General features: G+C 33.6%; 1 protein-coding gene and 1 long non-coding RNA gene across 12 annotated transcripts; both read right to left on the bottom strand.

Moving 5' to 3' along the window:
* Positions 1-11,786: 11,786 nt before the first annotated feature.
* Positions 11,787-17,648, bottom strand: LOC145116396 (uncharacterized). Its single transcript, XR_013712055.1, has 2 exons — positions 17,335-17,648; positions 11,787-13,039 (listed from the first exon to the last, which is right to left on the bottom strand). It is a non-coding gene; the product is annotated as an uncharacterized LOC145116396 (long non-coding RNA).
* Positions 17,649-18,663: 1,015 nt separating this feature from the next.
* Positions 18,664-22,243, bottom strand: LOC145115606 (general transcription and DNA repair factor IIH subunit TFB2-like). 11 transcript variants are annotated; one of them, XM_079051938.1, is made up of 12 exons: positions 21,752-22,243; positions 21,553-21,649; positions 21,261-21,434; positions 21,001-21,168; positions 20,739-20,807; positions 20,478-20,517; positions 20,224-20,327; positions 20,092-20,137; positions 19,968-20,010; positions 19,800-19,863; positions 18,988-19,068; positions 18,664-18,894 (listed from the first exon to the last, which is right to left on the bottom strand). In XM_079051938.1, exons 1-9 carry the CDS (start codon positions 21,864-21,866, stop codon positions 19,981-19,983), a joined length of 843 nt encoding a protein of 280 aa, XP_078908064.1. In that variant the 5' UTR covers positions 21,867-22,243; the 3' UTR covers positions 18,664-18,894; positions 18,988-19,068; positions 19,800-19,863; positions 19,968-19,980. The 11 variants fall into 11 exon arrangements, with proteins under 11 accessions (XP_078908064.1, XP_078908062.1, XP_078908065.1 ...); XM_079051936.1 differs by having other exon boundaries at positions 18,988-19,111; XM_079051939.1 differs by having other exon boundaries at positions 18,664-18,842; positions 19,800-19,868.
* Between the last annotated feature and the right edge of the window lie 5,219 nt (positions 22,244-27,462).

The following is a 27,462-nucleotide window of genomic DNA, read 5'->3' on the forward strand; positions in this document are numbered from 1 at the left end:
AATGTTGGAGAAATTGTTCTTGGTCTCTTGTTGAAATTGAGTTTGGTTGTGAGCAAGAGAAGTAACGAGTTCTTGAAGACTCATTTGATGGTTACCACTTGATTGCCCTTGTTATGGAGGTTGTTGGTAATTTTTATGGCTATAAGAAGTTTGTGGATATGGAGGTTTTTAGGAAGGATATTGTGGATGTTGGGGTCTCATCAAAATGTTTAGTGGATTTTGCTTTGGTGGGTATGGGTTGTTTGGGTTATTCCGCCAATTTGGGTTGAAGTTGTTTTGAAATCCCATGGGTCTTGGTTGACCTTGATATCCTCCCATTGCATTCACATCATCCGGTTCACTTCCAATTGTGGGGCATTTATCCTTATAATGCCCCGTCATGGCACAAATACCACATATCGTCAATTCTTGACCACTTCCCACCACCATTTGACTTAGCACATTAGTCAAATCCAAGAGCTTTGATTCCAAGTGTTGAGTGTTGCTAACTTCACCAACCACTTGTAGAGAATTTCTCTTCATTTCATTTCGAGTCCCAAAGTTCCTTTGATTTTGAGAAATGGTTCCAAAAAGTGAGCGTATCTCTTGAGTTGTCTTGTTGAAGATGTCACCACCACTTGAGGCATCGATCATCCTTCGATCCTTTTCATTCATACCCTCATAAAATTGTTGAAGAAGTAATTGTTCGGGAATGTTGTGTTGAGGACAACTTGTACACAAGTTGTTGAATCGCTCCCAAACATCATGAAAGTCTCATTCTCCCCTTGACGAATCCCCAAAATGTCACTTCTTTTGCTTGAAATTCGGGAGGTGGGATAGAAATTGCAATTGAAGGCTTTGAGTAACTCTTCCCATGTATGAATAGATCTCGGTGGTAAGTTGAATAACCACTCTCTAGCTTTATCTTCCAAGGTGAGTGGGAATGCAGTTAGCTTGAAATCATCCAATGTCACATTTTAGGGCAACATGCTAACACATATAATATGAAAGGACTTCAAATGCTTTTGAGGATCTTCTCTATCCAACCCACGGAACTTGGTGAGTTGATGTATGAAACTTGACTTCAATTCAATTCCTCGGCGATTGGCGGGATAAACAATACCAAGGGGTGTGTGAGTAACATCCGTCTCCATCATTTATCTAAGTGTCAACTCTTGAGGGGGATTGGGTGGATTGGGGTTATTGGGATATTGTTGCATGTAATTAGGAGGTTGTTGGTAAGGTGGGTATGGGTATTGTTGGTGATTGTACATCGGTAGTGGATAAGGTTGGTAGTTAGGATATTGGTTGTAGGGATGTTGTTATTGTGGGTACATCGGGTTTTGGTACATTGGAGGGGGTTGGTAATTGGGTTTATTTGGGTAATGTACTTGTTGAACATGAAAAGCATTGTTTTGAGGTTGGTTGTTATGGTGGAAGTGTTGGTTTTGTGGTTGTAGTGGTTGATAATTGGGTTGGTTTTGTGGAGGGGCTTGATTCCAAGGTGGCATATCAATGAGAGGTTCTTGTGGTTGTTGTCTTTGTTGATGGGGTGGTGTATTGGCATCTTGATTATTTGGGTTTGGGTTGGGATTGTGAGGTGGAGTGTGATTCATGGCTATGTAGTTTTCAAACGGAATGTCTTCAAAGGATCGATCAACAATTGGAGAATTCGGCTCGGTGTCGGTATCACTTGAAGTAAGAACTTGATCTTCTATGTTGATTAGTGGAGAAGAGGAAGAAGCTTGAATGAGTTGTTGTTGGTTTGCTTGTTTGGCTAACTTTTTCAATATTTTTACTTCTTTTTCAATTTCCGGATTGTAGAGTTGTTCACCGGTTCTTGTAGACCTAGGCATAAACAATCAAATAACAATAACCAATTTCCCCGGCAACGGCGCCAAAACTTGGTGGAATGTCAAGTCCACCAAACAAAATACACCCTTTGTTTGCAATAAAACGTAATATAATGGTAAAAAGAGGTATCGATCCTCGGGGAAATGGTTGTATTCAATCACCAATGCAATCTAAAAGAACTATTGTAAATAAACTAACTAATTGCAATTAAACTAAAAGGGGGGGTGTTATGATTGCTTGAAAACTAAAAGACTTGAATAACTAAAAACTTGCAATTAAGCAAGAAAGTGAGATGCTCAAATATTAGAGAGAATTGGTGAACCAAGGCAATTCAACACAATGAACATTTGTGTGTTTATCATTAGGATTTAACATGAAGCTTATCATTCATCCCAAATTGGTTATAGCAATCATGAAGCATGATATGCCAAGATTTCTCATAGGTAGTATGGAGGTTGGGGAATCCCACAACACACCTTCTTAATCAAAATCAAAGATCCAATTGAAGCAATTGAACCCAAGAAGTTGATTTGCCTTAAGAATGAAGAAATCCCCAATTCCTAGAGGATGTCAATGCTTACACATCCATAAAGGAGTTATGATTCATAAGCTAGAGATGATTTCTACCATCATAAAGCTCTTGTTCTAAGTAAATTCAATGATTCAATGCTAAACCAAAGAAATAAACTAACAATTGCTTATTAAAGTACCAAGCTCATGATCAAATCACTAAACAAGCATAGGAAATATGAACTAGAATCATAGACATAAGATAAATGATAAATAAGCATAAATCCTTCAAAAACCCACAAACATTCAGAGGTTTTAGCCAAGGTCTACGAAAATAGAGAGTTTAGCCACTCATGGAAATAGAACAACAATCACAAAAGTCTAATTGCATAAAGAAACTACCAATAACTTGGAAAGATGAAAAGAAATGAGTATTGAGCTCCAAAATCGCCTTCTCCTGGTCTCCAATGGTGTAAAATCGAAGTTGTGGCAGTTATATCTGATGCCCCCAAGGTTATGGTGCGCCAAATGGCCAAAATACCCAAACTGGGCAGTTGCGCGGGTACCCGCGCGAAGAAAATTCCACCCACGCAAGTGCTGCTGGAATGCTATTGGTCCTTCATTCCTCCACTCCACCCTTCCACTACGAAAGATTCCTTTGGTTCCCTCCATATCCATGTGATTTAAACCAACAAATCATCATATAGCTACAAAACTGGATGCTCCAAGCCCAAAATAAAAGTTTATGATCCATCTTCACAAGCCCAAAATATCCAAGTCTTTGACTCTTTTCAAGCCCAAATCTTCTTTGGTGGATCTGCCAAGCCCAATAATGCATCGGAAAGCCCACTAAGCCCAACTCCAGTCAAACCACAACCGCAATGAGCTCCAAAATCCTGTAAAATTCCTCATGCAAAATAAAAAGTCCCCGATACGATCCATGATAAATAAAATGAAGAATATACAATGCAATACTAATAAAAAGAGCTAAAAATACTAAAATAAACTAATAAAAATAAGGAAATAAGATAAGCTGTCACATTTGTGTGAATCCAGACTCAAACTAAGGATCTACAAAAGTTTTCAAAATGGTTTTCAAAAGTAACCAAGGAAGGATGAGATGTGTACGATCAGCCGGAGCACGAAAGTATACCCCAAGTTACCCATACTGTTATTTGTTTATGATGATTATGATAGAACATCATGCTAGTAGTAGACGAGGGATCTTCAGGAATTGCATAATATAATTGTATCATGTATGATGCCTGATAGCCTAAGAGAATTTCGTGTATGTTAGATAGAACTTACATCATTACTATAGTTTCTTAGTGTGTGCATCATAGTTGTACACAACTAATATTTTATCGCCTTAGACAGTTTGATTTAGTCTTATTTCCTGTTCCTTGTCTGGTTATGGACTTAAGGTAGAATCGAGTATTCGATTGTCGATAGAATCCAACGTTATGCATGATTAGCATCCATGAGTGGCTACAACGTTGGTGGAAGATCCATAAGTAAGTGCAATTTATAGCCGACCAGTGTAAGGATTGATTAGGCACTCTTGAGAGAGTAGATACAAGATGTATGTGTATCCTTGATGCTTGGGCCTAGTTGCCCGAAATTTGCGTGTAAGGGTCTGCCTAATTTTATGGTGTCTTAGTGCCAGACGGTTTCACTGCTCGAATGTTGCTTGCTTTGTGCTTTGTGGGATTCATATTGATGTGAGTTAACTATTAAATGATATGTTAAGTTACATGCTGAAAAGGTTAAATAATTTTAGAATGATTGATTCGGCCTTATTGCGCAGCTCTCATTTGAGTCTAACTGTTGTAGGGTTGGGTCTTTTAGTTGAAAGATTATTTGAGTTTTGTTGCATGTAATTGTATTCATGAATTGGTTAGCTGACATTAATAGAGGTTTTTCAGCAGTTGATGGCAAGGTGAGGTGGGGATCCTCGGAGAGCCTAGGAAGTGCTTTAGTGCGATTGCTACACTGTTTAGCGGGTATTGGGAGTATTATTATGAGTAGGTAATTTAGAGGACTTGGGATGCTTCTTGAGGAAAGTATGGATAGGTGTGAAAGGTAGTATCGGACCCGTACTGTAACTTCGTGATTTTTACCAAAAAAAAAATTTGATCTTTCTAATTTAATAGAATACGTTAGCGGAAGACTTGATTATTTATTTGAAAACAATTTCAAATCGCCACGTTACTTCAAAATCAACTCATACTTTGAAACCATATAAAAATATAACAAAATTAAATCTTAAATTTTGATAAAACATCAAACGTATCCAAATGGTATCATCTAATTAGCATAACTACCCATAAGCAACCCCTCTCACCAAGGTCAAACTCCTAAGTTGTCTGCACCGATCATAAGGCACAAAGGAGAAAATACACAAGTGTCAGCCCCTGATGAGTGAGTTCATAAAGGTTGCACATAAAACATACAAACCTCAAATGGGTCAATCATTCATTTTACGATGAAGTAAAAAAAAGATATACAAATACCACTTAGCAAACAACCGCATATCATAATTAGTCAATCGCATATATTCAACTGCATACATGCATATATGTTCTACCGTAATTCTACCACATAACATATATATATGATCAACCAAATGCCATATAACAACTGCATAGCATACAAATAATCACATTTTATATATAAGCAACCTTCATTTATTCAACCTTTTATTAATAACCAACCTTTTGTTACATATTCAACATTTTAATATACAACCAACCTTTTGTTATATATTCAACCTTTTAATATGCAACCAACATTTTGTTATTTATTCAATCTTTTATTATATCTATCCAACCAATTCATAGAAAAGTGTCCTTTAGTGCTACCTAACCCAAGAGAAGCACCCCGTTCACTACTTGTGTGCACGGCCAGCCGAATGCTCTATGTGGCTCATGACTTCCACCCGAAACACCAACCCCATGACTCCACTTTCTCTACTCCGAATTTGAAAAGTACAAGTACCATGCGGTGTCGTTCAGGAATCGGTACAAACAGTGCTAATTCTACCGCAACACCTCCCGACTCCCACATGATGTTTGCGTTGGCCACGAACGAGGGACCAACATCACTCCAGCCCACGAACACCGAAGTGCCCGCAAACCATGTGTCACACGGCCATCTAGAAAGACCGGAAACTAACAACCTCTGTGGTTATAGCTCTTCCTATAAGTACTCTTTCAACCTAGTAGACATCCTCAGTGATCCGGATAAGGTTTTAGGCAATGATCATAAACTACCCAAACCCTCTACTCATATCCCCGTAATTTCATTTATACATTAAATAAAGCATGTAGTTCATACCATCTAAATGTGTATTAAAACATGCATTATATTCACAACCAACACATCAAAGCACAATCATTTATCGTTTATTCAAGCAACTCAAGCTAGCATGTCATAAGCAAGTTCATCAAAGTGTAAGCAACATAGCAATTAGGTCACAACATGACAATAGTACAAATCATATAGTAGCATCAAAAATATCATATCATAACCAAGCACAAGTAATAACATGGTCATCCTAAAGTGAATCGGATCACCATCTACGAATTGCACGTTTCAACCATACAACCTTAATGAGTTAAAACTATGAACTCACCTTTATCCATGATGAAACTCTCCTTCTACTCCAAGTCTTGAAGTTACTTAAGTTCTCAATACCCCACCTAAACACTACACGTAACAAGCAATTAACAAATAAAGTACATGTTTTCAAAATACAACTTTATACTAACTTTTATATTATTTTTTATAATTTCCCAGCCGAACCATGTTCAGTGTTTTCAACATAAAACAGAATGTATAACTCCAAATGAACTGATACCATACTTTCTGTAAATTAGACTTGATTTCCTCCAACTTTGCTCTTGTGGTCATTTTGTCTAATTCGGCTCAGAACGGCCTCTACAGCCCTTGCAAGACAAGTATAAATTTTATCCAGAATTAGCTTCAAGTTAAAAAGTCATCTTAGGTTTCAAGGTTTGGCTTAACCCATCTAGCATTTCAGATAATTAATTGAATAAAAGTAACACTTGTAGTTTATATCTTTTAAATTTTATTATTACCTAATCAATTACTGATGTGTAAATTTCACTAGTTTTAAATTTATAGGGTTGAAATTACCGATACTAGAATTTACTATCGACTTAGGCAAGTGTACCTAATTGAATTTGTAATATAGCAATGGTAAGAACGGATGTCGAACACTTGGGGAAACGAGTATGATTTACGTTTAGACTATTTGTCGCTAATTAACTTAAAAGATAAGTAACTTGGGGGAATTTTTAGTAACAAGATAAATAATGAGAATTTTAACGATTAAAGTGTAAAAATAAATATAGAACAAGAATTGGTTTTTAAGAATCAAGAATGATAAGGATGCTTTCACTTAGATTTAATTCCACCTTTTAGTAATGAATGATTTATATTAAGTGCAATGGATATTATTAGTTATTTACCGATTTCTAAAATTGGTTAAAAATCATGATCTAATTTTTTACCGTTTTGATAATAAAAATAATTAAAAACAATGGTCATGCAATTAACAATTTTATTAACAATAATTAATTCGTATCATGCAAACATTTGATCAAACTATTAATTTTAGTGGTCGTAAAACTAATAAGAATCGTAAGTTGGTCATACGATACAAAATATACATGTTAAATTTTTAGTATTTTATTTTACCTAATCCTAGGATTTTGTCCATCACTAGTCATAAATATCAATGGTCATGAAAAATTTATGATTCAAGATAATATATTTAAATTGATCCTTTAAAAATATTAACTTAGTTATAGGAAAATTAATTACAAAAATTCAACGTATAAAAATAAATGATCAAATATGCATGATAAAATAAATAACAATTAATATCCGAATAATATAAATCAAATCATATTTTCAAGGTTTCATTATCCAAGTGAAAGCAAAGGGAATTTTAGCCCATAATTAAAGTTACAACATACATAGAAAACATATTGAGAATGTTAAACATTTCGATAAAACAAACCCAATGTAGTCCCTAATGCCACTGCAATCTTCAATTCCTTAGCTCTTTGACTCTTGAATCCCCAATTGTAGAAAATTGGTTCAAAGGTCGGAAGAAATTTGTGTATCAAAATGCATAATTGCAATGTCTTCTCTTTTCTTTTCTTTTTTTTCTTCCTCCTTTACTTCCTCCCCCTTTGTGGTGAAAAATGGTGGTATTTATAGAAAAAATTGGGAGAACTAAATACCAAAAAGAAATAAATTGAGATTGGATCTAAGATCCAATCTAAATCTTATGAAAAAGAATTCAAAAGAAATAAAAAGATGGGAATAAAAGGTTGGAAAGTTTAAAGGTGGTGAATTATTGAGTATTGGTTTGAAAGGAATGGGTTTAAAATAAGAAAAAGTGGGGAAAAATGGTTAAAAACGGAATGGAATCGGAATTGGCAAATCTGGAGTTCAAAACGACGTCGTTTAGCACTGAGCAGTACCGTATCGGACTTGGGTCTGAAATCGGGTCGGAATCGGGTCGACACGCGGACCTTATGTGAGAGGAAACGGATCGGATTCTCGGGGCGGACGGGTATGGAGTTGGGCATGGATCGGGTGCTATGACGTCACAAATGACGTCACCAACGAAGAAACACGCGGATCCAAAGTGGGTCGGAGCTTTGGGTCGGGTCGGAAACCAGGTTAAGGCGCGGATCTTCATGTGAGACGAAATGGTTGCGGGTCGGTTTTCGGATTCGGTTCGGGTTCTTCCGGATCTGGGCTGCGAGAACGGATCAGACCTTTGGGCTTTCGGGTTTGGGCTAGATTTTGTTTCTTTTCTATTTTTTTTTTCTTTTTCCAATTTAAATTAAATTAAATTAATTTAATTAATATAAATTATTTAGAAATTAAATAATTAATTCCCAATAATTTATTTTAATTAAACCTCATTAATTAATTTAAATTCTTTTCTTTTTTATATTTTTATTTTGTTTTCTCGTCTTTCCAACGCGGCTATCTTTGAATTCTTTGACTTTTTGATCTCGTTTTTCTTCGTGTAATTTCTTTCACTTCTTTTTGCGGATTTTTGCACATTTTCTTCTCCTTTTTCTTCAGAAATGATTTTTAGCTGTAAAATGGAATTTCAAACTTTATAAGTACCTTTTATCTTAAATCATACCAAAATATAGCTAAAAATACATAAATATCGCTCGAAATATATGTATAATTATTGCGATATCAAAATACCCCACACTTGAACTTTGCTTGTCCTCAAGCAAAACTGACTTTAGCATGTCATCAAAACTTTCATCACCAACATCGCACAAGACAATCCGTCTTGAACCCAGCCATTACATCGAAACCTCAATGCATACATTTGTGTCTAATGATTCCTAAAACTTCCCCAATCCTAAATACTCACAATCTTCAAAAACACTTGCCCACTTCTTTTGAACAACATTCATTTTATGCATCCCTCCGAATATATCCTCAGAAATCTTTCTTAACCTCAATGTAATTTTTGACTAAGTCCCCAAGCATACATATGGAAAAATAACCTAGAAATAAAAACTACAATAACTAATAACTTGACAAATTGCCTTTATTCTTGAGTCTTCTTTGATTTTTGGAACTTTTCTTCATGATATTTCTTGATATTCATAGCTTTGTAGACTCTTATTCTCAAACTTTGTAATATTTTTTTTTTTTTCAAACTAAAAATCCTAAAAAATAAAAACATATGCTTAAGCAAGGGAACTTAACTTCAACTCTTATTGGTTAGAGATATTAGTCTAGAGTGCAATGACTACATAAGCTCTCCTGGATATATTTCTGGTACACGATGCTAAACGTATTATGGCCCTCAAACTAAGCAAGGTTGTGTTTTTGTTCCATGATTTCACTAGGACAGGGATGCCACAAATGTACTATAACATACTATTGGTTCAATTAAACATTTAAGTTCGCATTGGATCATCCCACACAACGTTGGCAACTTAGGTTTCAACACAATAAAACTTTTTAATTTTTACTAGATTTCTGAATTAAACCATTATTCAATAAATGTGAATCTAGCAAAAAAAATTCAATTTTTCAATTTTTTATCAAAAATTGCTTGGTTTCCTTATTCGACCCCCTACCCCACACTTAAATCATACAATGTCCCCATTGTATGTAAAATTAAAGCACATAAAAGTAAAAAGGGAGAAAAATGAACAGACTCCCTTGGGGTATTGCAGTGGCGAGGTCGAAATTCTGATTTGCGTGGGACAAGTGTTGAGTGTACTTTTCTGTTTGTGATGTTGAAGTGCATGTAAATCTTTTCTTTTTGAACCAGTTGGAGATTTAGGTAAGTGTGGCATCTGAATCTTTTTCCGCACAATTTCTCTGAACAGGTGCATTTACGTGTCCCGTATAAGATTTGGACACGTCGCGTAATGCAATTATTGGGATTCTCTTCGCGATTCTTGAATTTAACGCTTTGTATACTGGCCAAGTACACATTACGTTATTAGATCAATTACTCCTTTTCGCTGAGTGAATTGGATTTGACTTGTGTCGGCCGAACACTTGCTTCATCCTTCGAATAATGCTCTCCCGTTGGTCAGTGTTAGCTTCAGTTCTCCATCCTGCTCTTTGTGGGGAATCACCCCACACTTATGTGATGCCATTGCTCCAATTGTAATTTGCACTTCAGAAATTTACTTTACACCATTCTGACCATCACGTGTTTCTAAACTGAAAAGTAACTTTCACAGAAAAATAAAACCATTAAAAAGCACTTTTATTGAAAACAAAAACACAAACTAAAAAGAAAATTCACACCAAACATACTGAAAATAAACACACCAAATTCAAAAATCAAAACAAACATCGGGTTGCCTCCCGCAAGCGCTTCTTTTTGAATGAGTCATGAGCCAGACTCTACCCCTCACTTAATTGTTTTCAGTGAGTTGGAGGGGTATATCCTCTTTTCCTTTTTCTTCTAAAAGTGGAACGACAGTGAAATTTGAACTTCGGGTCATATATTAGGGAAATTCTATCTTAAATTGAATTGATTATATTGCATAAATTATTTATTTAATTTTTTTTTGTGTAATACTTTGACTATCAAATAGAGAACAGACAGAGAGAGGCAGCCGGGAGGCAGGATCATTTCGGTGTATATTATAAATATAACTTTTCTGAAATCCAGCAACCAAAACCAACGTACCAATTCCAAACTCTGTTCTGGTAAGTAGAATTACTCGTATTACACGCGAATTAAATAAGGTTATTCATGCAATATAAACATGGCTCTGATACCATTTTTTTATATATATTTTTATTATTATTATTATTATTTTTTTTTAATTTTTTTTTTTAAGTAAATTTAACAATCTATTATTAACTAAAGGAATTTAACAATCTACAATTATCTTACAACTAAGGAAATTTATGCAATACTAAATAAATATATATATTTTTTTTATATATAAATAATATTTTTTTTTTTAAATATATGTTAACTAACAAACAATAAGACTAAAAAAAATTTTATATATTTTTTTTTTAAATTTTTTTTTTTTTATATATATATTTTTAAATATATGTTAACTAACAAACAATAAGACTAAACCAAATAAAACCGTTTCCCCGGCAACGGCGCCAAAAACTTGATGTGTAAATTTCACTAGTTTTAAATTTATAGGGTTGAAATTACCGATACTAGAATTTACTATCGACTTAGGCAAGTGTACCTAATTGAATTTGTAATATAGCAATGGTAAGAACGGATGTCGAACACTTGGGGAAACGAGTATGATTTACGTTTAGACTATTTGTCGCTAATTAACTTAAAAGATAAGTAACTTGGGGGAATTTTTAGTAACAAGACAAATAATGAGAATTTTAACGATTAAAGTGTAAAAATAAATATAGAACAAGAATTGATTTTTAAGAATCAAGAATGATAAGGATGCTTTCACTTAGATTTAATTTCACCTTTTAGTAATGAATGATTTATATTAAGTGCAATGGATATTATTAGTTATTTACCGATTTCTAAAATTGGTTAAAAATCATGATCTAATTTTTTACCGTTTTGATAATAAAAATAATTAAAAACAATGGTCATGCAATTAACAATTTTATTAACAATAATTAATTCGTATCATGCAAACATTTGATCAAACTATTAATTTTAGTGGTCGTAAAACTAATAAGAATCGTAAGTTGGTCATACGATACAAAATATACATGTTAAATTTTTAGTATTTTATTTTACCTAATCCTAGGATTTTGTCCATCACTAGTCATAAATATCAATGGTCATGAAAAATTTATGATTCAAGATAATATATTTAAATTGATCCTTTAAAAATATTAACTTAGTTATAGGAAAATTAATTACAAAAATTCAACGTATAAAAATAAATGATCAAATATGCATGATAAAATAAATAACAATTAATATCCGAATAATATAAATCAAATCATATTTTCAAGGTTTCATTATCCAAGTGAAAGCAAAGGGAATTTTAGCCCATAATTAAAGTTACAACATACATAGAAAACATATTGAGAATGTTAAACATTTCGATAAAACAAACCCGATGTAGTCCCTAATGCCACTGCAATCTTCAATTCCTTAGCTCTTTGACTCTTGAATCCCCAATTGTAGAAAATTGGTTCAAAGGTCGGAAGAAATTTGTGTATCAAAATGCATAATTGCAATGTCTTCTCTTTTCTTTTCTTTTTTTTCTTCCTCCTTTACTTCCTCCCCCTTTGTGGTGAAAAATGGTGGTATTTATAGAAAAAATTGGGAGAACTAAATACCAAAAAGAAATAAATTGAGATTGGATCTAAGATCCAATCTAAATCTTATGAAAAAGAATTCAAAAGAAATAAAAAGATGGGAATAAAAGGTTGGAAAGTTTAAAGGTGGTGAATTATTGAGTATTGGTTGGAAAGGAATGGGTTTAAAATAAGAAAAAGTGGGGAAAAATGGTTAAAAACGGAATGGAATCGGAATTGGCAAATCTGGAGTTCAAAACGACGTCGTTTAGCACTGAGCAGTACCGTATCGGACTTGGGTCTGAAATCGGGTCGACACGCGGACCTTATGTGAGAGGAAACGGATCGGATTCTCGGGGCGGACGGGTATGGAGTTGGGCATGGATCGGGTGCTATGACGTCACAAATGACGTCACCAACGAAGAAACACGCGGATCCAAAGTGGGTCGGAGCTCTGGGTCGGGTCGGAAACCAGGTTAAGGCGCGGATCTTCATGTGAGACGAAATGGTTGCGGGTCGGTTTTCGGATTCGGTTCGGGTTCTTCCGGATCTGGGCTGCGAGAACGGATCAGACCTTTGGGCTTTCGGGTTTGGGCTAGATTTTTGTTTCTTTTCTATTTTTTTTTTCTTTTTCCAATTTAAATGAAATTAAATTAATTTAATTAATATAAATTATTTAGAAATTAAATAATTAATTCCCAATAATTTATTTTAATTAAACCTCATTAATTAATTTAAATTCTTTTCTTTTTTATATTTTTATTTTGTTTTCTCGTCTTTCCAACGCGGCTATCTTTGAATTCTTTGACTTTTTGATCTCGTTTTTCTTCGTGTAATTTCTTTCACTTCTTTTTGCGGATTTTTGCACATTTTCTTCTCCTTTTTCTTCAGAAATGATTTTTAGCTGTAAAATGGAATTTCAAACTTTATAAGTACCTTTTATCTTAAATCATACCAAAATATAGCTAAAAATACATAAATATCGCTCGAAATATATGTATAATTATTGCGATATCAATTACTTATATATTTTCATATTTATTTTAGATAATATCTATCTATATCATACATACTTATAAAGCTAGCATTTTTTCTTGAATCTAATGCATTTGAAACCCCCTTTTTTAACTTCCTCAAACCACATTCATTTGAAACCCCCTTTTTAACTAATTCAACTCAAAAGTTTTCTTAATTATGATTTAACACTCAAAAGTTTTATAACTTATATTATGTTTAATTAGCATTTAGTGAAAAGTTTACTATAAAAAGGCCAATCTTTTGTGTCTTTTGTGTTATGTAAAATCTTACATGTAAGAAGGATTTGAAGATATTGTGATTCAAAAGTTTTCATATAGTTGAAGCATTCACGATCCAAATATGATGATTTGAAGAAATGGGTTATGTCGCATCGATGGTAACTGTAATATGATTTTTTCTTTCAACCAAAACAAATGAAGCTTTTTTTATTCTTTCTTTATATTCAGTTTCTCATTTAATCTTTATATGTGATTTGTGTGTATTAATCAATCTTGAATGTGACTCTCCAAACATCAATGTTTTGCTTGGAATATCTTTCTGATTCATCTTTTTCAAGAAAAATATTTTGATTGCAGGTTAGTGAAGAATTGTCATCAAGTTTCTATGGTTGAATGGTGTTAAATGAAGAAATAATATTCATAAAATGGATATAGGTTTTTTTGTTTGAGCAAAGTTGACGAATGTTAGTTTTTTCTTTTGATTTAAATGTATGTTTATGTAACATCTTTATTTATATATTCAACCACTCAATGCTCTTATTTATTTGATTGTAGTTTTTCTATTTTGATTATGTTTATTTTCTATTATTTTGTTGTTGGGTTATCCTACACAACATATTTAAAAGACAATATTTAAAAGATAACATAATTTTGAACATTTGATATGTAATTATGATAGACTTATCATGATATGTTCTTCATATGAAAGTAATTTATCCATATTACTACGACAAGAATTACATATGACATTTACGAAAATATATATATTATATGTGATTTGTTTAACATGTATATGCACCTATGTATGTTATAAATTTATAATTAAATATCTTTATGTTTAATAATTGAAGAGATTAAAATGATGCATCAAAACCAATTATTTAGACGAATATAATAATAATAATAATAATAATAATAATAATAATAATAATATAAAACATACATTTCCAAGTAACGCATTCATTTGAAACTCACACTACAACTCAAGAGTTTTCTAATTTATGTATATTTATTAGTTACAACTCAAAAGTTTTAAACTTATGATTATTAATTAGTAATCACTAATAACTTTTTATTTTCCTTTCTTTTATAAGGTTGTAAAGCTTTGCTCATTAAAAACATTAATGTATTTGAAGAGATTTGTGATTTAATTATGAAGAGTTAATATAAATGTTATAATAGATGTTTTAGAGTTTTTATGTTATTAAAAGTTATAGTGTTTATTTTTCATATTTTTTATTATTCGTTGTATATATATCTTTTTTAATACAAATGTTATAATAGATGTTTTTCTATTTTTATGTTACTAAAAGTTGCAGTTCATATTTTTGTTTATACGTTTTGTTACTCGTTATATTATCATTCATTTGATATATAATTTACATAATTTTAAACGGTTTATAAAATTATCAAATAATTGTATATATCACAATGACTTAAAAATTAAACTATGATGTTTAATAAAACTAATATGTTAACTATATTGGTTTGCTTTACTACTAACATTTTGTTTCAAAGTAGAAATATTAAATAATAATTTGGTAAAATTTATTATTTTAACTATATAATTCTATTCTCGCGCAACGCGCGGGGATTCGCCTAGTATACTTATAAAAGAAACATTTTTCCTTTCACCACATTCATTTGAAACTTCCATGACTTTTCAATTTCTTTACAATAATATTATAAATAAGTCAAATAATGTTCTATAAACAAGAAATGATGTTTTATTATAATGTCTCCATCCCACATCGATGGTGAGTGTAAAAAAGAGAACATTTCCTCTTCTATAAATAAGAAATGTTGTGAAATGTTTCAAATGGACCAAACCATGAGAACTTCCTTATGTCTACCTTTTTAGGATGTTGAGAGTATTCTTTAGTGATATTGTCTTTATTGGCAACTATCCAGTTAAGTTTTAGAATTTCGAAAATGGTTTTGAACATGATTTTTTCAGGTTCAAACCGAGTTTCAGTTGAAAACCCGTTATGTAGTTGGGTATATTGTGTTGAGTCGGTCCGATTTTGTTCAATTTGGACCGATAAATGAAGCATTTTCCTTTCACCACATACATTTGAAACTCTCATGATTTTTCAAATTGTTTCTAATAATATTATAAATAAGTTACCTAAACATAAAATTATAATTTTTGAAACTTGAATTTGATTCAAAAACACGAAATATATACAAACCGGGTTTCAGTAGAAAAAATATTATGTAGTTTGGTATATTGAGTTGTACAGGTCCGAGTTTGATCAATTTGGACCGATAAAGGAAGCATTTTCCTTTCACCACATACATTTGAAACTCTCATGATTATTCAGATTGTTTCTAATAATATTATAAATAAGTTACATAATGTTATATAAATATAAAAAAAATCTACCTAAGCATAAAATTATAATTGTTTGAAAATCACTTTGATTCAAAAGCACGAAATATATATTCGATTATATTTTATAAATGAATTCATTATATAATGACCTTTTGAATCATGAAAATACATATAAACAAACTTTCTATAGTAAGTACCTAATTGAATTTATAATTTTAGGATTTAACAAAAAGTTATTCAATAAAAACTTACTTTTTTGGATAGCAACTTACGATATTACTAAAAAATAGAACTATTGAACAATAAATTTTATGGATAACATTTTATTTTTATTATTTAATATTTTATTTAGCAAAATGAAATTATTGGCAAATAAAGAAATGAGTTTAATTAAAATGTATTCATCCCACATCGATGGTGAGAGTAAACAAGAGAATGTATCCTCCTCTATAAATAGGAAATGTTGTGAAATATTTAAATGAGACTAAGTCATGAGATCTTCCTTGCGTCTACGTTTGTAGGACGTTGATGGTATTCTTTGGTGAGATTGTCTTTGTTGACAAGTGACCAATTAAGTTTAAGAATTTCGAAAATGATTTTGGACTGGATATTTTAAATTTTGATCGAGTTTGATTAATATCTGAGTGTCTTTTGGATGAGTTAGGCAAAATCGCTTCCATTGGAGGCCGAGTTTAAGTAACATGTCGAGTATTTGGTTGTGTTTTCCAAGTTTTACAACCATGTATCTAATACAAATTTAAGTTCTAACCTCAAAAAAGACATCACTATTATCATATGTTCTACATAATTATAGTAATATTTATGATACAAAAAAAATTTACTATTTAAGATAAAAGATGTTTATATTATCATATGTGTATGTAATGATAATATTTAAGTTAGATAAAAAGATGTCTCTATTATCGTATGTTCTACATAATGATAATATTTAATATAAACATTTTAATGTAATATGAAATTATTATTTAATAGATAACAATAATGATTTATTTATTTTTAAAAGTTTATAATTTTTTTTTCTATTTTAACCATATAACTTTGTATATGCACAACAACTTCAAGTTCCAACATTATCTCTTATGATATAGTTCAACATAATGATAATACTAAAAATCATCTTTTATATTTGTTATGGAATTATTATTTAATTGTTAATAACAATGATTTAGTTATTTTTAATATAAAATATTTTTTTTCCTATCATGCGCAACGCGCGGGCATTCGCCTAGTTGTCTTATAATCATTCTTAGTGGTAATGTAAATATCAACTATATTAGTTTATATTACAACCTCCTGTAAGTCAAATGCAAACACGGCCAACTATTATGGTCTGCCTAATATTTAATCTCATAATTTGAATAATAGTATTGAAATTGCTAAAACACACATTACCAATCACCTACAAGTCTACAACTAGCTAAATTAACTGGATTAAAAACTACTGCTGCAACTAGTTTCTTGATCAAAATATATTGATGCTCTTATAAATAATTATATTATTTGTCCATACATCATAACATGTATTATGTTCTTAATGGTTCTTATGTGAATTAATTTACTTGGCAATAACTTATGTAAAGGATGTACCTCTTTTTGAGGGGAAATAATCACGTCGTTAAACAAAGCTTTCTCATGCACATTTAACTTATGCGGCACATCCATAACCACATAAAATCTGCATCAATTTCTCTCTGGTCACTCTTCATCCGTTTTGGTTCTAGGAACGCACACCATTGCTTTGTTCTTGAACCCTAGCCGTTGTGTTACACTTCCCTCTCCCCCACTCTTTTTTCTCCCTCTTTCTTTTCTCTCGTCGACACAAGTATGACAGCCCAAGGAGGAGATGTATTCGGTTTCCTTTTTTTTAGGGTGAAGACGGCATATAAGCCGTCGAGGGAATGAAAACAAAAAGAAACGTATGTTCGTTATTCCTCCAAATTAAGGAGATTTTATTAAGCTAACTTATAATTCATGTCCCTGAAGTTTCAAAACTTTCCATAATCCACCCCATTCTTTCTTTTTGTTTTTTAATTAATTAAGTGGTATTTTCAGATATGGCAACATCAGTCCCTGGACCCATGTATCTATTTGCTTCAATTAATTTACTTGAATTTATTTATTAAGTAAATTTCTTTTATAAACTCAAATACTTATTTATTTTCTTTTTAATTGTGAACTTAATCCTACAAATCTCATTCAAATCCTAAAAATCCAAAATAATCTCCTTTTGTTTGTTTTTTATATATATTAAATATATAACTTTACACACAAAAATGCACGTAAAGCTTAATTCCATATAATGGAAGACTAACTTTAATAACAGAGAGATTTTGGGTCGTTACACGTACTACTAGAAACACAGGATCCATACTCGAATTGAGGGACGTCATGAGGATTCTAAGGAGTTGGTTGAAGGTGGATAGCATGGTTTGATAACCATGATTCGTGGCAGTGTTTCCCTATTTTTCGATCTTTTGGTTATGGTTCACTACTAGAAAAAAGGTTTTCCTTGACAGACAAATGTCTGTCATAATTGCCTATATATGACAGACAAATGTCTGTCATTGAAAGCCATGTCATAAAGGAAAATGACAGACATTAGGTCTGTCATAAAGTTTACGACAAACTTTCATGACCAACAATTACGACATACATACACGACATGCGTTTTCGACATACATTTACGACTGACTTTGTTTGTCATAATTCGTAACTTTTTTTTTATTTATGACGGACATTTACGACTTCAAATTACGACATGTTTTGTACAATATGATTTTTGACATTTTTACGACATGCTTTGTATGTCATGGTTTTATAGTTTTTTGAAATTATATATATATATATATATATATATATATATATATATATATATATATATATATATATATTCTACCAAATCTTAATCAAACTAAATTACAAATTTATTGTCTGAATTACACAAACTATAGCGTCAAATTCAAAAAATACGTTCCAAATTCATCAAAAAGTAATTGTCAAATACATCACTTGTAAATTAAGTTTATGACATAAGTATCCCATTTTTCACGCACCCTATCAAACTCGACATCTGTATATTCATTCTTCCCACAAACCTGTAATTAAAATATTCATTATAAAACCTTCCAAAAGCCTCCCCATCAAAACCTGTAATTAAAAAAACACTTGAATCTTTTAATAGAAACTTGAATTAATAGAAACAAATTTAGTATATGCATGTTATATTGTTATTGTACACACCTTCCACCAACTATAAGATGTAAAGCCCTTAAAAGCCATGATTTATGTTTGTAAAGCTCCCCTGCCCGGTATATTTGGAATCTGAAGGGCAAAAATGGAATTAGCATCACTGGAGAAGATAACCCTGGATTAAGAAAAGAGATTAAGATTAAATAAAGTTTTAACCGTTAGCAATCTTAAAACTTTATTTTTCTATATATATTTTTCTATATATATATATATATATATATATATATATATATATATATATATATATATATGAGAGAGAGAGAGAGAGAGAGAGAGAGAGGATGTAACTGAAAGTTTATTTCAGTATAGAAGTCAAATAACAAAAAATAAACAAATGGCCCAATTGAAAGCTTACATAGACCAATATGAGACAGGTTAAGACCTTACCTTACAAACTGGTTAGGGATATATCTAATCACAGATTAAGTATTGTACTTGAACTGCTAAAAGAACAATTGAAATCTTGGTTGGTCAGAGTTGAAATCATCACCCAATATGGAATCTTGCCAATAATAAAAGAAAAACCCAATAGACTAATTCACAATTTTAGAAGGCTTAAAGGCAGTTCTAGAAGCACCTTCAGCTATCAGACATGAAATTCTGCTATGAATGTGTAGGTCCATGTTTATATTAAAGAAGAAACAACTTAACAAAGGCAGTTCTGGAGTTTGATGAGTCCCAAGTCTGCAAGATCTTTAACTGTTATCCTTTGTATCTCATCTAAAGTGTTCATATTATATGCCTGTTTTTGTTTTCAAATCACATTTATGTTTTAAAATATATATATTAAAAAAAAATGATACCTAGCCAGTAACATGAAAGCTAAGTTCTAGCAGAAATGAGATCAGATCTGCAGAGTCCACTCCTCTGTCCTATTCATAAAAAGTTTAAAAAGGACTCAAAATATAGTATTTAGAGAATATAGAAAAATTGTTGTCAAAATTGGATACAGATGCAAAAAATATGAATACCTCAGAATTGTTGTCAAAATTGTTGTGCATTGGTATCCATTAGCTGTAATGCAAAAAAAAATGGATATCAATAATTTTAATAAAATACAGAATATAAATAAATTCAAGTACATATTTTTCATACCAGGAACTGAAAACCACTTTCTGTGAGCCGAGAACCTTCATTGTCCCTATGGAAATGTGAATCAACCATCATGAGATTCATACTTTAAAGAGAAAAATGGTATATAATTTTAAGAAATAATTTGAAAACCACCTTTGACTTAAAAATCCTCGTAGGAAGACTTTCATCATGGAAGGACTGATGCTCTTTGTTGTAACCTCAACTTCAGCAGAGTTTATGAGATGCAGCAAGAACCACTAAATTGCCACAATAGCAAGTCATCAAAGAGAACATACAGATACTGAAGCTGCAAAATGATTAAAGATAGAAACCGAAATATATTCTTCACAATTTAATGAAAGTAACACAAAGTACATAAAAAGATTATACAAGCTTGGGAGTCTTACTGTTATATTTGCAGCCATAGGTTCTCTTGGTAACACACCACTACAAAAACCACCTCAAATGTCACATACATACATACACGCATAAGCAATCAGCATTGGAGATGAGTTGGGATACAAGTTTCAACAATAGAGGTATATAAGTTTTTTTCCCATTAAGTCATTCTTTCAGCATTAAGTCAAAACGAGACACACACATATAGCTTACCAGATTAAGTGATTTAAGTCATATCACCATTAAGTCCACTAAGTCATATGACTTACCCATGAACAACATACTTCCGAAGGTTCATCTGAAACATCAGGTTTAACCTGTAAGTGGCTTCCTTCTTCCTGCAGACACAATTCAGGACTTCAGCAAATAAGACTTAATTCAAAAGGTTATATAATCTTGAATTAAATGGCAAATGAAGTAGGCAATGATCTAATGAACTAAAAATCATCCATCAAAAGATAAACCAGATAAGTGAAGGGAACTCTGTTTGAAAAAGAAAAAAGTAAAAGGGAATTAAGCAAACACATGTACCTATCAACAGTTTCAGTAAATACTCTCAATTGAATGAGTCTATCAACAGCAACTCTATGCTTTGAAGCACCATCAACAAGAACCCATTCTTGCAATGAACTGGCTGACACAGGCACATCTATGTACAACAACTGAAGAACATACTTTTTGGCCAATGGTGGCAAAGACCTGAGCAACAAAATGTGGTTAACACATTGAGTAAATGATCAAACATCAAACATATATTAACAATGAAAAAGTGATGGACTTAAACAGATAACCTGAGAATAGCTTCACAAATGAAGGCATTCTCGTATAGCTTGTCGAGCTTCATGGCAGGTAAGGAGGACACCATGTCCATGAAATTCTTAGCTATAATCTTCACTTGAGGCATCTTGATCAACTTGTAAGATTGAAGGTGTGTTTGATTATAGGGATGAATTTGTGAACCTTGTCTGTGCTCATAATTCATATATTAACAAATTGTAGTGTTGGAATTCATTGTGAAATTGAAGCACATATTGAAAATTAATTTGGCATAACAATGTCTACAAACTAAAGAAATGTTTGGACCTGTATAGTTGGTGTTCTAAAGCACACCAATTTGTTTCCTGAAATAAACTATTTTCAACTCCCAATTCATTTCCAACTCCATAGTTATTAAGCCAGGTCAACTGAAAGATTAAGCAGAATAATCAGTCCCTGAAGAAGATAGAAAGAAAGCGGAGAGAAAGTACAAAAGCAGGAAGAATGTAGGGTAGAAAAGTATCACTCAACTTCTGTCTCTGTGAGAAAACAACCCAAGAAGGGTAGAATTCTGGTAAAAGCAACTTTTTTGAATCTTCAACTGTCATTCTCGCAAAAGCCGCAATCGTTGTTGCCTTCATCACATGATTTAACCCAAATTTCAATAAATTCACGAATATTCAGATCATACACTCAATTCAAATGGTGACAGAAAGAAGAAGAAGGCGAGGGGCAGTCGGAGCAGCACCGACAACTGCCGTGTTGCGGTTGCAGATGGTGACAGAAAGAAGAAGAAGAAGATGGAGGAATGGTGGCAGCGGACGCACTCACGGTGGCCACTCATTCTCTTCGGAAGGGAAGGTAGCCGCGATGGTCGGCGGTTAGGTGCAGCAAGGAACGGAGGTGGCGGCAGCGGTTGTTCACAGCAGCAGGCCGGCGGCGGCTGGGATGCCCGGCTGAAAGAGTGTTGTAGAGTTAGGGTTTTCGGGTGTTGCACTCTAAAAACGGGAGGGGTAAGGAATCACGGGTTCAAGTCCGTGTTTTACCAAACTTGGATGTATTTTAACGAGATTGGTCCTTGCCTCTACAATTCCTTTACAATTTAAATCCAATAATTACTTATCACATATGCTTCACAAAATCTTTTACATTTCAAGTCCTAATATTACAATATAAACTCCAAATTCTGGAAATTATACCATTTAACTTCTTATGGCTAAAACTGATAAATTATTACGGATTTAGGGCTAAAATAAAATAAAATATAAAATATATCTCGAGGTTTTAGGGTTTATTATTTATTTATTTATCTATTTTATTTTATTCATTTTATTTCATTTATTTTATTTTAAAACAGAATGTTACACAATCAGGTGCCGGAAACTTAACATTAACTGTCATCCGGCGTCCGAAAGTATCAGATTTGGGGCATAGGATATGTGGTTATGAAACTCGATCAAATAAGGATCGATTAGGATATCAGATTGTTGGATAGAGTAAATGGAGGATTCGTCCGTATAATTAGGGTATGTGGTTTAGGGTCGACCCATTTAGTGGAATTTGGATATGTGGTTTAGGCGATCAATTTAGAATTTTTTATTGCTACATAGGTTTTTATATTGTCAATGTTAAAAAAGGTAGGGAGTGGTTGTGAGAGAAATTTAATAGGTTTTGTTTTGAAAAATAAATAAATAAATAAAAACAACCCCAACAAAACACAATCAATCTTTTCCTTCTCTCTCTTCTCACTGCTACAGTTGCGATTCGTCACTGGCGAGTCCCTTAACGACTCGTACAAGATGGTGTAAATATTAGTAGCGAGTGTTTGGCGAGAGAGGTGGCGACTGTAGCCTAATACTACAAATTAACAAAATGTGATGCTCTTAGGAGGTAATACTTTAAAAAACGCCTCATTTTATTGAAATTGGAATCCACATTATTGAAATAGCCTTGCATTTTTCTTTGCTATTCATAAATCATCCAAGTTGTAGAAATGGTCCTTCAACTCTTTTAGTTTTTTTTGTTATAGAAACGATCCTTCAACTCTTTTGTTTTTATTTCTTTTTACAACCCATCCAAACACTTATTTCATTTAAAATTTTGGTGTTTTGCTAGTTATTATCATGCATAATTTTCCTTTTTATAAATGATATTTTCTACCATGTATCGTTTTTTATATATAATAACTATTATTTGTAGGTTAGCAAACAAAAATAATGCTAACCTACAGATTAGAAAGGTCATTCTTCAGGGGTTTTTTTAGAGTTTTCACAAAAAATATAAATTTTTTTCCAAACACTCATCTTTTTGTTTTTTTCCTCACACCAAAGTTGAGCTTTTTCAAATTGGTTCGCCGGTTTGGGTTTTTTTCCCTGCTTTGTAATTAGTTTTTTTGCACTAATCTAATGGTTTATTGGTTTTAATATTTAATGCACATCCTTTAAACTTGCTTTAATTTTTTTCATACTATATAGTGCTCATGTACTTATCGACATAGCATCATTGTATTATTGTTTGCGATTACTAACTTTTCCTTATAGTATTAACGGATAAAAATCATTCTAATTTACTCTTTAAAATATGACATAAAGTTACGACATACATTTTGTCTGTCGTAAATAATTGATATTTTACAATATATGACATAAATTTTATGACAGTCTTTTATGCCTGTCATAAAAGTGTTGTATGTCGTAATTCTTCTGTCAAGGAAAGCCTTTTTTCTAGTAGTGGTTGTTTAGGCTGAGGTTAGGTTGGTGATTGTTTGGGACTTAGTGGCCATGTCAGGTTGGGTTTGAATGGTGCAGACCTAGGTGAGTTAGTTGATTTTGAGGTCTCGAGGGCCTTGCTCGAGGTAGTGCCAGTTGAATTGCGGGACTCAAGAAAGAAGCGATTGTTATGATCGGCTTGAGGATTGCAGCCGGAGACTGAGTGATTGGCAGATGGATTGGAATGCACAAGTGGGTTCTTGTGGTATGGTTGCCTTGAGATGAGATCAAGGGTCTACTTTCTTTGGATATAGGTAAGCCAGGTGCTAGCTGATGGTTTCAGGTGATCAGGGAAGTGAATCAGGAACGACAACTTTTGTTGTCTTTAATGTATCCCGACTATAAGAATGATGCCTATTGTATTTATGAATGATTCTCACAATGAATTGATGGTTGGGGATTTTCAGGAGAGGAGTGTAGTAGTCTATTTGTTTCTAGATAGGAAGTTGTTGCTATGAATGGACTGTCATAATTATTGCTTGTGCATCTGCATGGGATTCTTGATGTTAGAGGCAGTCATGATTGAAAGTTCCCGATGTCTCCATCTGAGATTTAGAATCTCTTTGAGTTTGCTTGGTCTTTATCTGGAAGATCATCTTATATTGTGTTATACATCCCAAGGGTCAAGGATGCTATGTATCTGAGTGAGCTGGTTTGAGTTGCTCTGTTTGCAATGTCAGTTGGTGGTAGTTTGAACCCTAAGTCGGGGAGAGTTGGATATTTTGCTTGGAGGATCATTGATCGGTTTGATTTATGGTTTCAGAAGAATGGGTCATAGGGATTGTGCTTTAGGTATACGAAAATTTGGTTCAGTATTTGGTCAAGACGGGGGTGCAGAGCAAGTTTCCATCAGATGTATGTGTTCAGGCATGCAATAGTCGTCTTCGTGGTAAGAAGTTATTAGACAAGGAGCTCGTTGTAGCCAGTGGTTCCTATCGAGAACATCGAGGAATAGGTCAAGAGGCGTTTAGGTCGCTTAGGTTGAGTATCGATTGTTGTGGGATTGTCAGCTTGTTGTATAGATTAATATCTATATTCTAGGATGGGCAGTTGTTGATCAGTTAATTAGTTTTAGAGTTTGGTATGTTTAGTTCCATATGGGCTTTGTCCAGTAGTGTATTGGATCAATGGATTAGTTTTCAATGCACTCTCGATCGTTAGTCTTTTCGTTCATCATCAATAGTAGAGATTCCTTGGAAGATTCAAGCTGTATCAGTTGGAGTTCAATGGATGCTTCAACCTATTGTCAAAATTTGTACATTGTACATTTTGGTTTCTGGGTATGGGTACCCTTAATGGTTGGTTGTGAAATTATTGTTCATAGTAGGCTCGAGTGTAACACCCCGTTTAGCAAATAAATAAATAGATAGTATCCATAAAATCCATAATTTAGTGGGGTGTTGGTTTTCGGGAGCCAAATGTTATAATTTGGGTTATTCGGGGGTTAAAGTGTAAATTCGAGACTTATTTTGTAAATATTTTTAGAAGACAGGGGGTGTTTGGTATCATTTGGACCTAAGTTGAAAAGGTTTTATAGAGGAGGGGCCATTTGGTAACATAAGGACTTCAATTGAAAATAATTTGTTGAGGGAGGGGCTGATTGGTAAAATTCAGACTTGATTTGTAAAGGATTTCAGAAGGCGGGGTTTAAAAGGTAAAATATGGACTGAGTTTTAAAGAATGAGGGAAATGAGGGATTGGAAGTGTCATTATGGCAAAGGCTTGATATGGTTGGGAGTATATAATCGTTACCCTTCCGAAACCCTAACCCTAAATGAGATACCAGCCGCCAACCCCTAAGTTCCGGTCGCCACCACCTTATCTCTCCTACCCCAACACTGTTGTCTCCTCCATCGAACTACCGCAAACCGTTGATGTCGGCGAGACTGTTCACTGTCGTATCTTCCTTTGCCGATGACAACAAGGTCGTCGCCTCCTGCCTCCCTGATGAACGCCATTACGACGTGGTTGTCGGAGACATAAGCGAATCGTGGAGGAGTCGTCGCCATCGATTGAAGACGCACATTGTTCCACTGTTGCAGAACCGCAAATGGCTTTCTTCCCTCCACTGCATTTTGTTGTTGCTTCGCCGGTGCCACCTTCCAGCTCCATCCGCCCTTGATAACACCGATTGTAGTCGTTGCTGTTTCCGCTAATCATGCTGCTGCGTCACCACCGCCACCCCAACGGCTGTTCCTTTCCGTTACCGACCTCCGACCGTTGCATGCCACCAGGTGGGTGGTTTGTTTGAATTTAGCATGTGATGCTGTTGCTGATTTTGTTTGTTGTGTGTGCGTGATCGCTTGGCCGGAGATCAAGAGAAAAACCCACCATGCCAGCCGACCATGGTGGTTGTTTCCCTGTAACCGCTTTCTGCCACCACAAGGCACCGTGAGGTGGTGGCTGTGTGAGTATATCCTTGGATGAGTGTGTTTTTGGAGTTGTTTGCGCAATATATGGCTAGAAAACCCACCGCCACCACCGTGAGGTGGTGGCTGCCACCTCCAACCACCGCCTACCGCCACAAGGGTGGCTGTGTGTGTGTATTTATGTTAGTGAGTGTGTGTGTTATTGGGATTTGTGTTGTAAATTGCAATTAGTGCTAGTGTAATCAAAAGAAAACTCTTAACCATCACCATGAGGTGGTGGGTGCCGCCTCCTGCCACCACCAGCCGTCGTGTTGGGTGGCGGTGTGCTTTGTTTGTGTTTAAATTTCGTTTGGGATGCTTGGACAAAAATATACTAGAACAATAACCACCACCGTGAGGTGGTGGCCGCCGCCGTAAGCCGTCGTGAGCCTCCGTTGACCACCACTACCCGAGGTAGTAGTGGGTGGTGCCCGACTAATGAAACCCTAGTGGGCCTAACGAAACCCTAATGGATCTAAGGACTTAGCTTTTGGGCCTATTGGGTTGTGATTGGGTTGGAAACCCTAATTAGGGTTTAGAAAACCCTAATTTTTGGTATATTGGTTTGGACTTATCGGGACCCGCATTTTGGACAATTGGAATGGAATTATGAATTACACCCAATCACACCATATGATTTATCTATTAGAGTGATGGACTTAATGGATTAAGTCCTTAATGGGTTAAGTAAGAAACACTTAACCCTAATCGTCATTTTATGTGAAAACCCTAATTTCACTTGGGCTTTGATTTGGGCCTTTTTATTGGGCTTTGGTGACTGGGATACTGATGGGCCATCCAAGATCAATCATATGGACTAAGAATATATGGATGGGCTTTAGGGTAAGGCCCATGTGAGGGTTTGGGCCCAATTTGGAAAATTGGGCCATAGATGGGCCATAATTGGGCCTTTATGATTATGAGATATTGGGCCATTGGAAATGCCAAATGTTTGGACTAGAATGAATAGTTGGACCTTAGGGAAGACCATGTAAAGGTTTGGGCCCAATTTGGAAAATTAGGCCATATGTATGGTATGTGGTATGATGGGGGAACTCACT

This window comes from Lactuca virosa, chromosome 5 (genome assembly GCF_052849685.1).
Source record: "Lactuca virosa cultivar CGN04683 chromosome 5, Lactuca_virosa_CGN04683_v6, whole genome shotgun sequence".
Classification (NCBI taxonomy): domain Eukaryota; kingdom Viridiplantae; phylum Streptophyta; class Magnoliopsida; order Asterales; family Asteraceae; genus Lactuca; species Lactuca virosa.

What these genes read in the sequence shown, in the direction of transcription:
- LOC145115606 (XM_079051938.1), bottom strand. Translation starts at nt 21,866, where the DNA reads ATGAAGGCAACAACGATTGCGGCTTTTGCGAGAATGACAGTTGAAGAT. An exon ending in TTAGAACACCAACTATACAG is followed by an intron (nt 21,435 to 21,552) that starts GTCCAAACATTT and finishes TTATGAGCACAG; the next exon opens with ACAAGGTTCACAAATTCATC. An exon ending in CGGAAGTATGTTGTTCATGG is followed by an intron (nt 20,518 to 20,738) that starts GTAAGTCATATG and finishes TGGTTTTTGTAG; the next exon opens with TGGTGTGTTACCAAGAGAAC.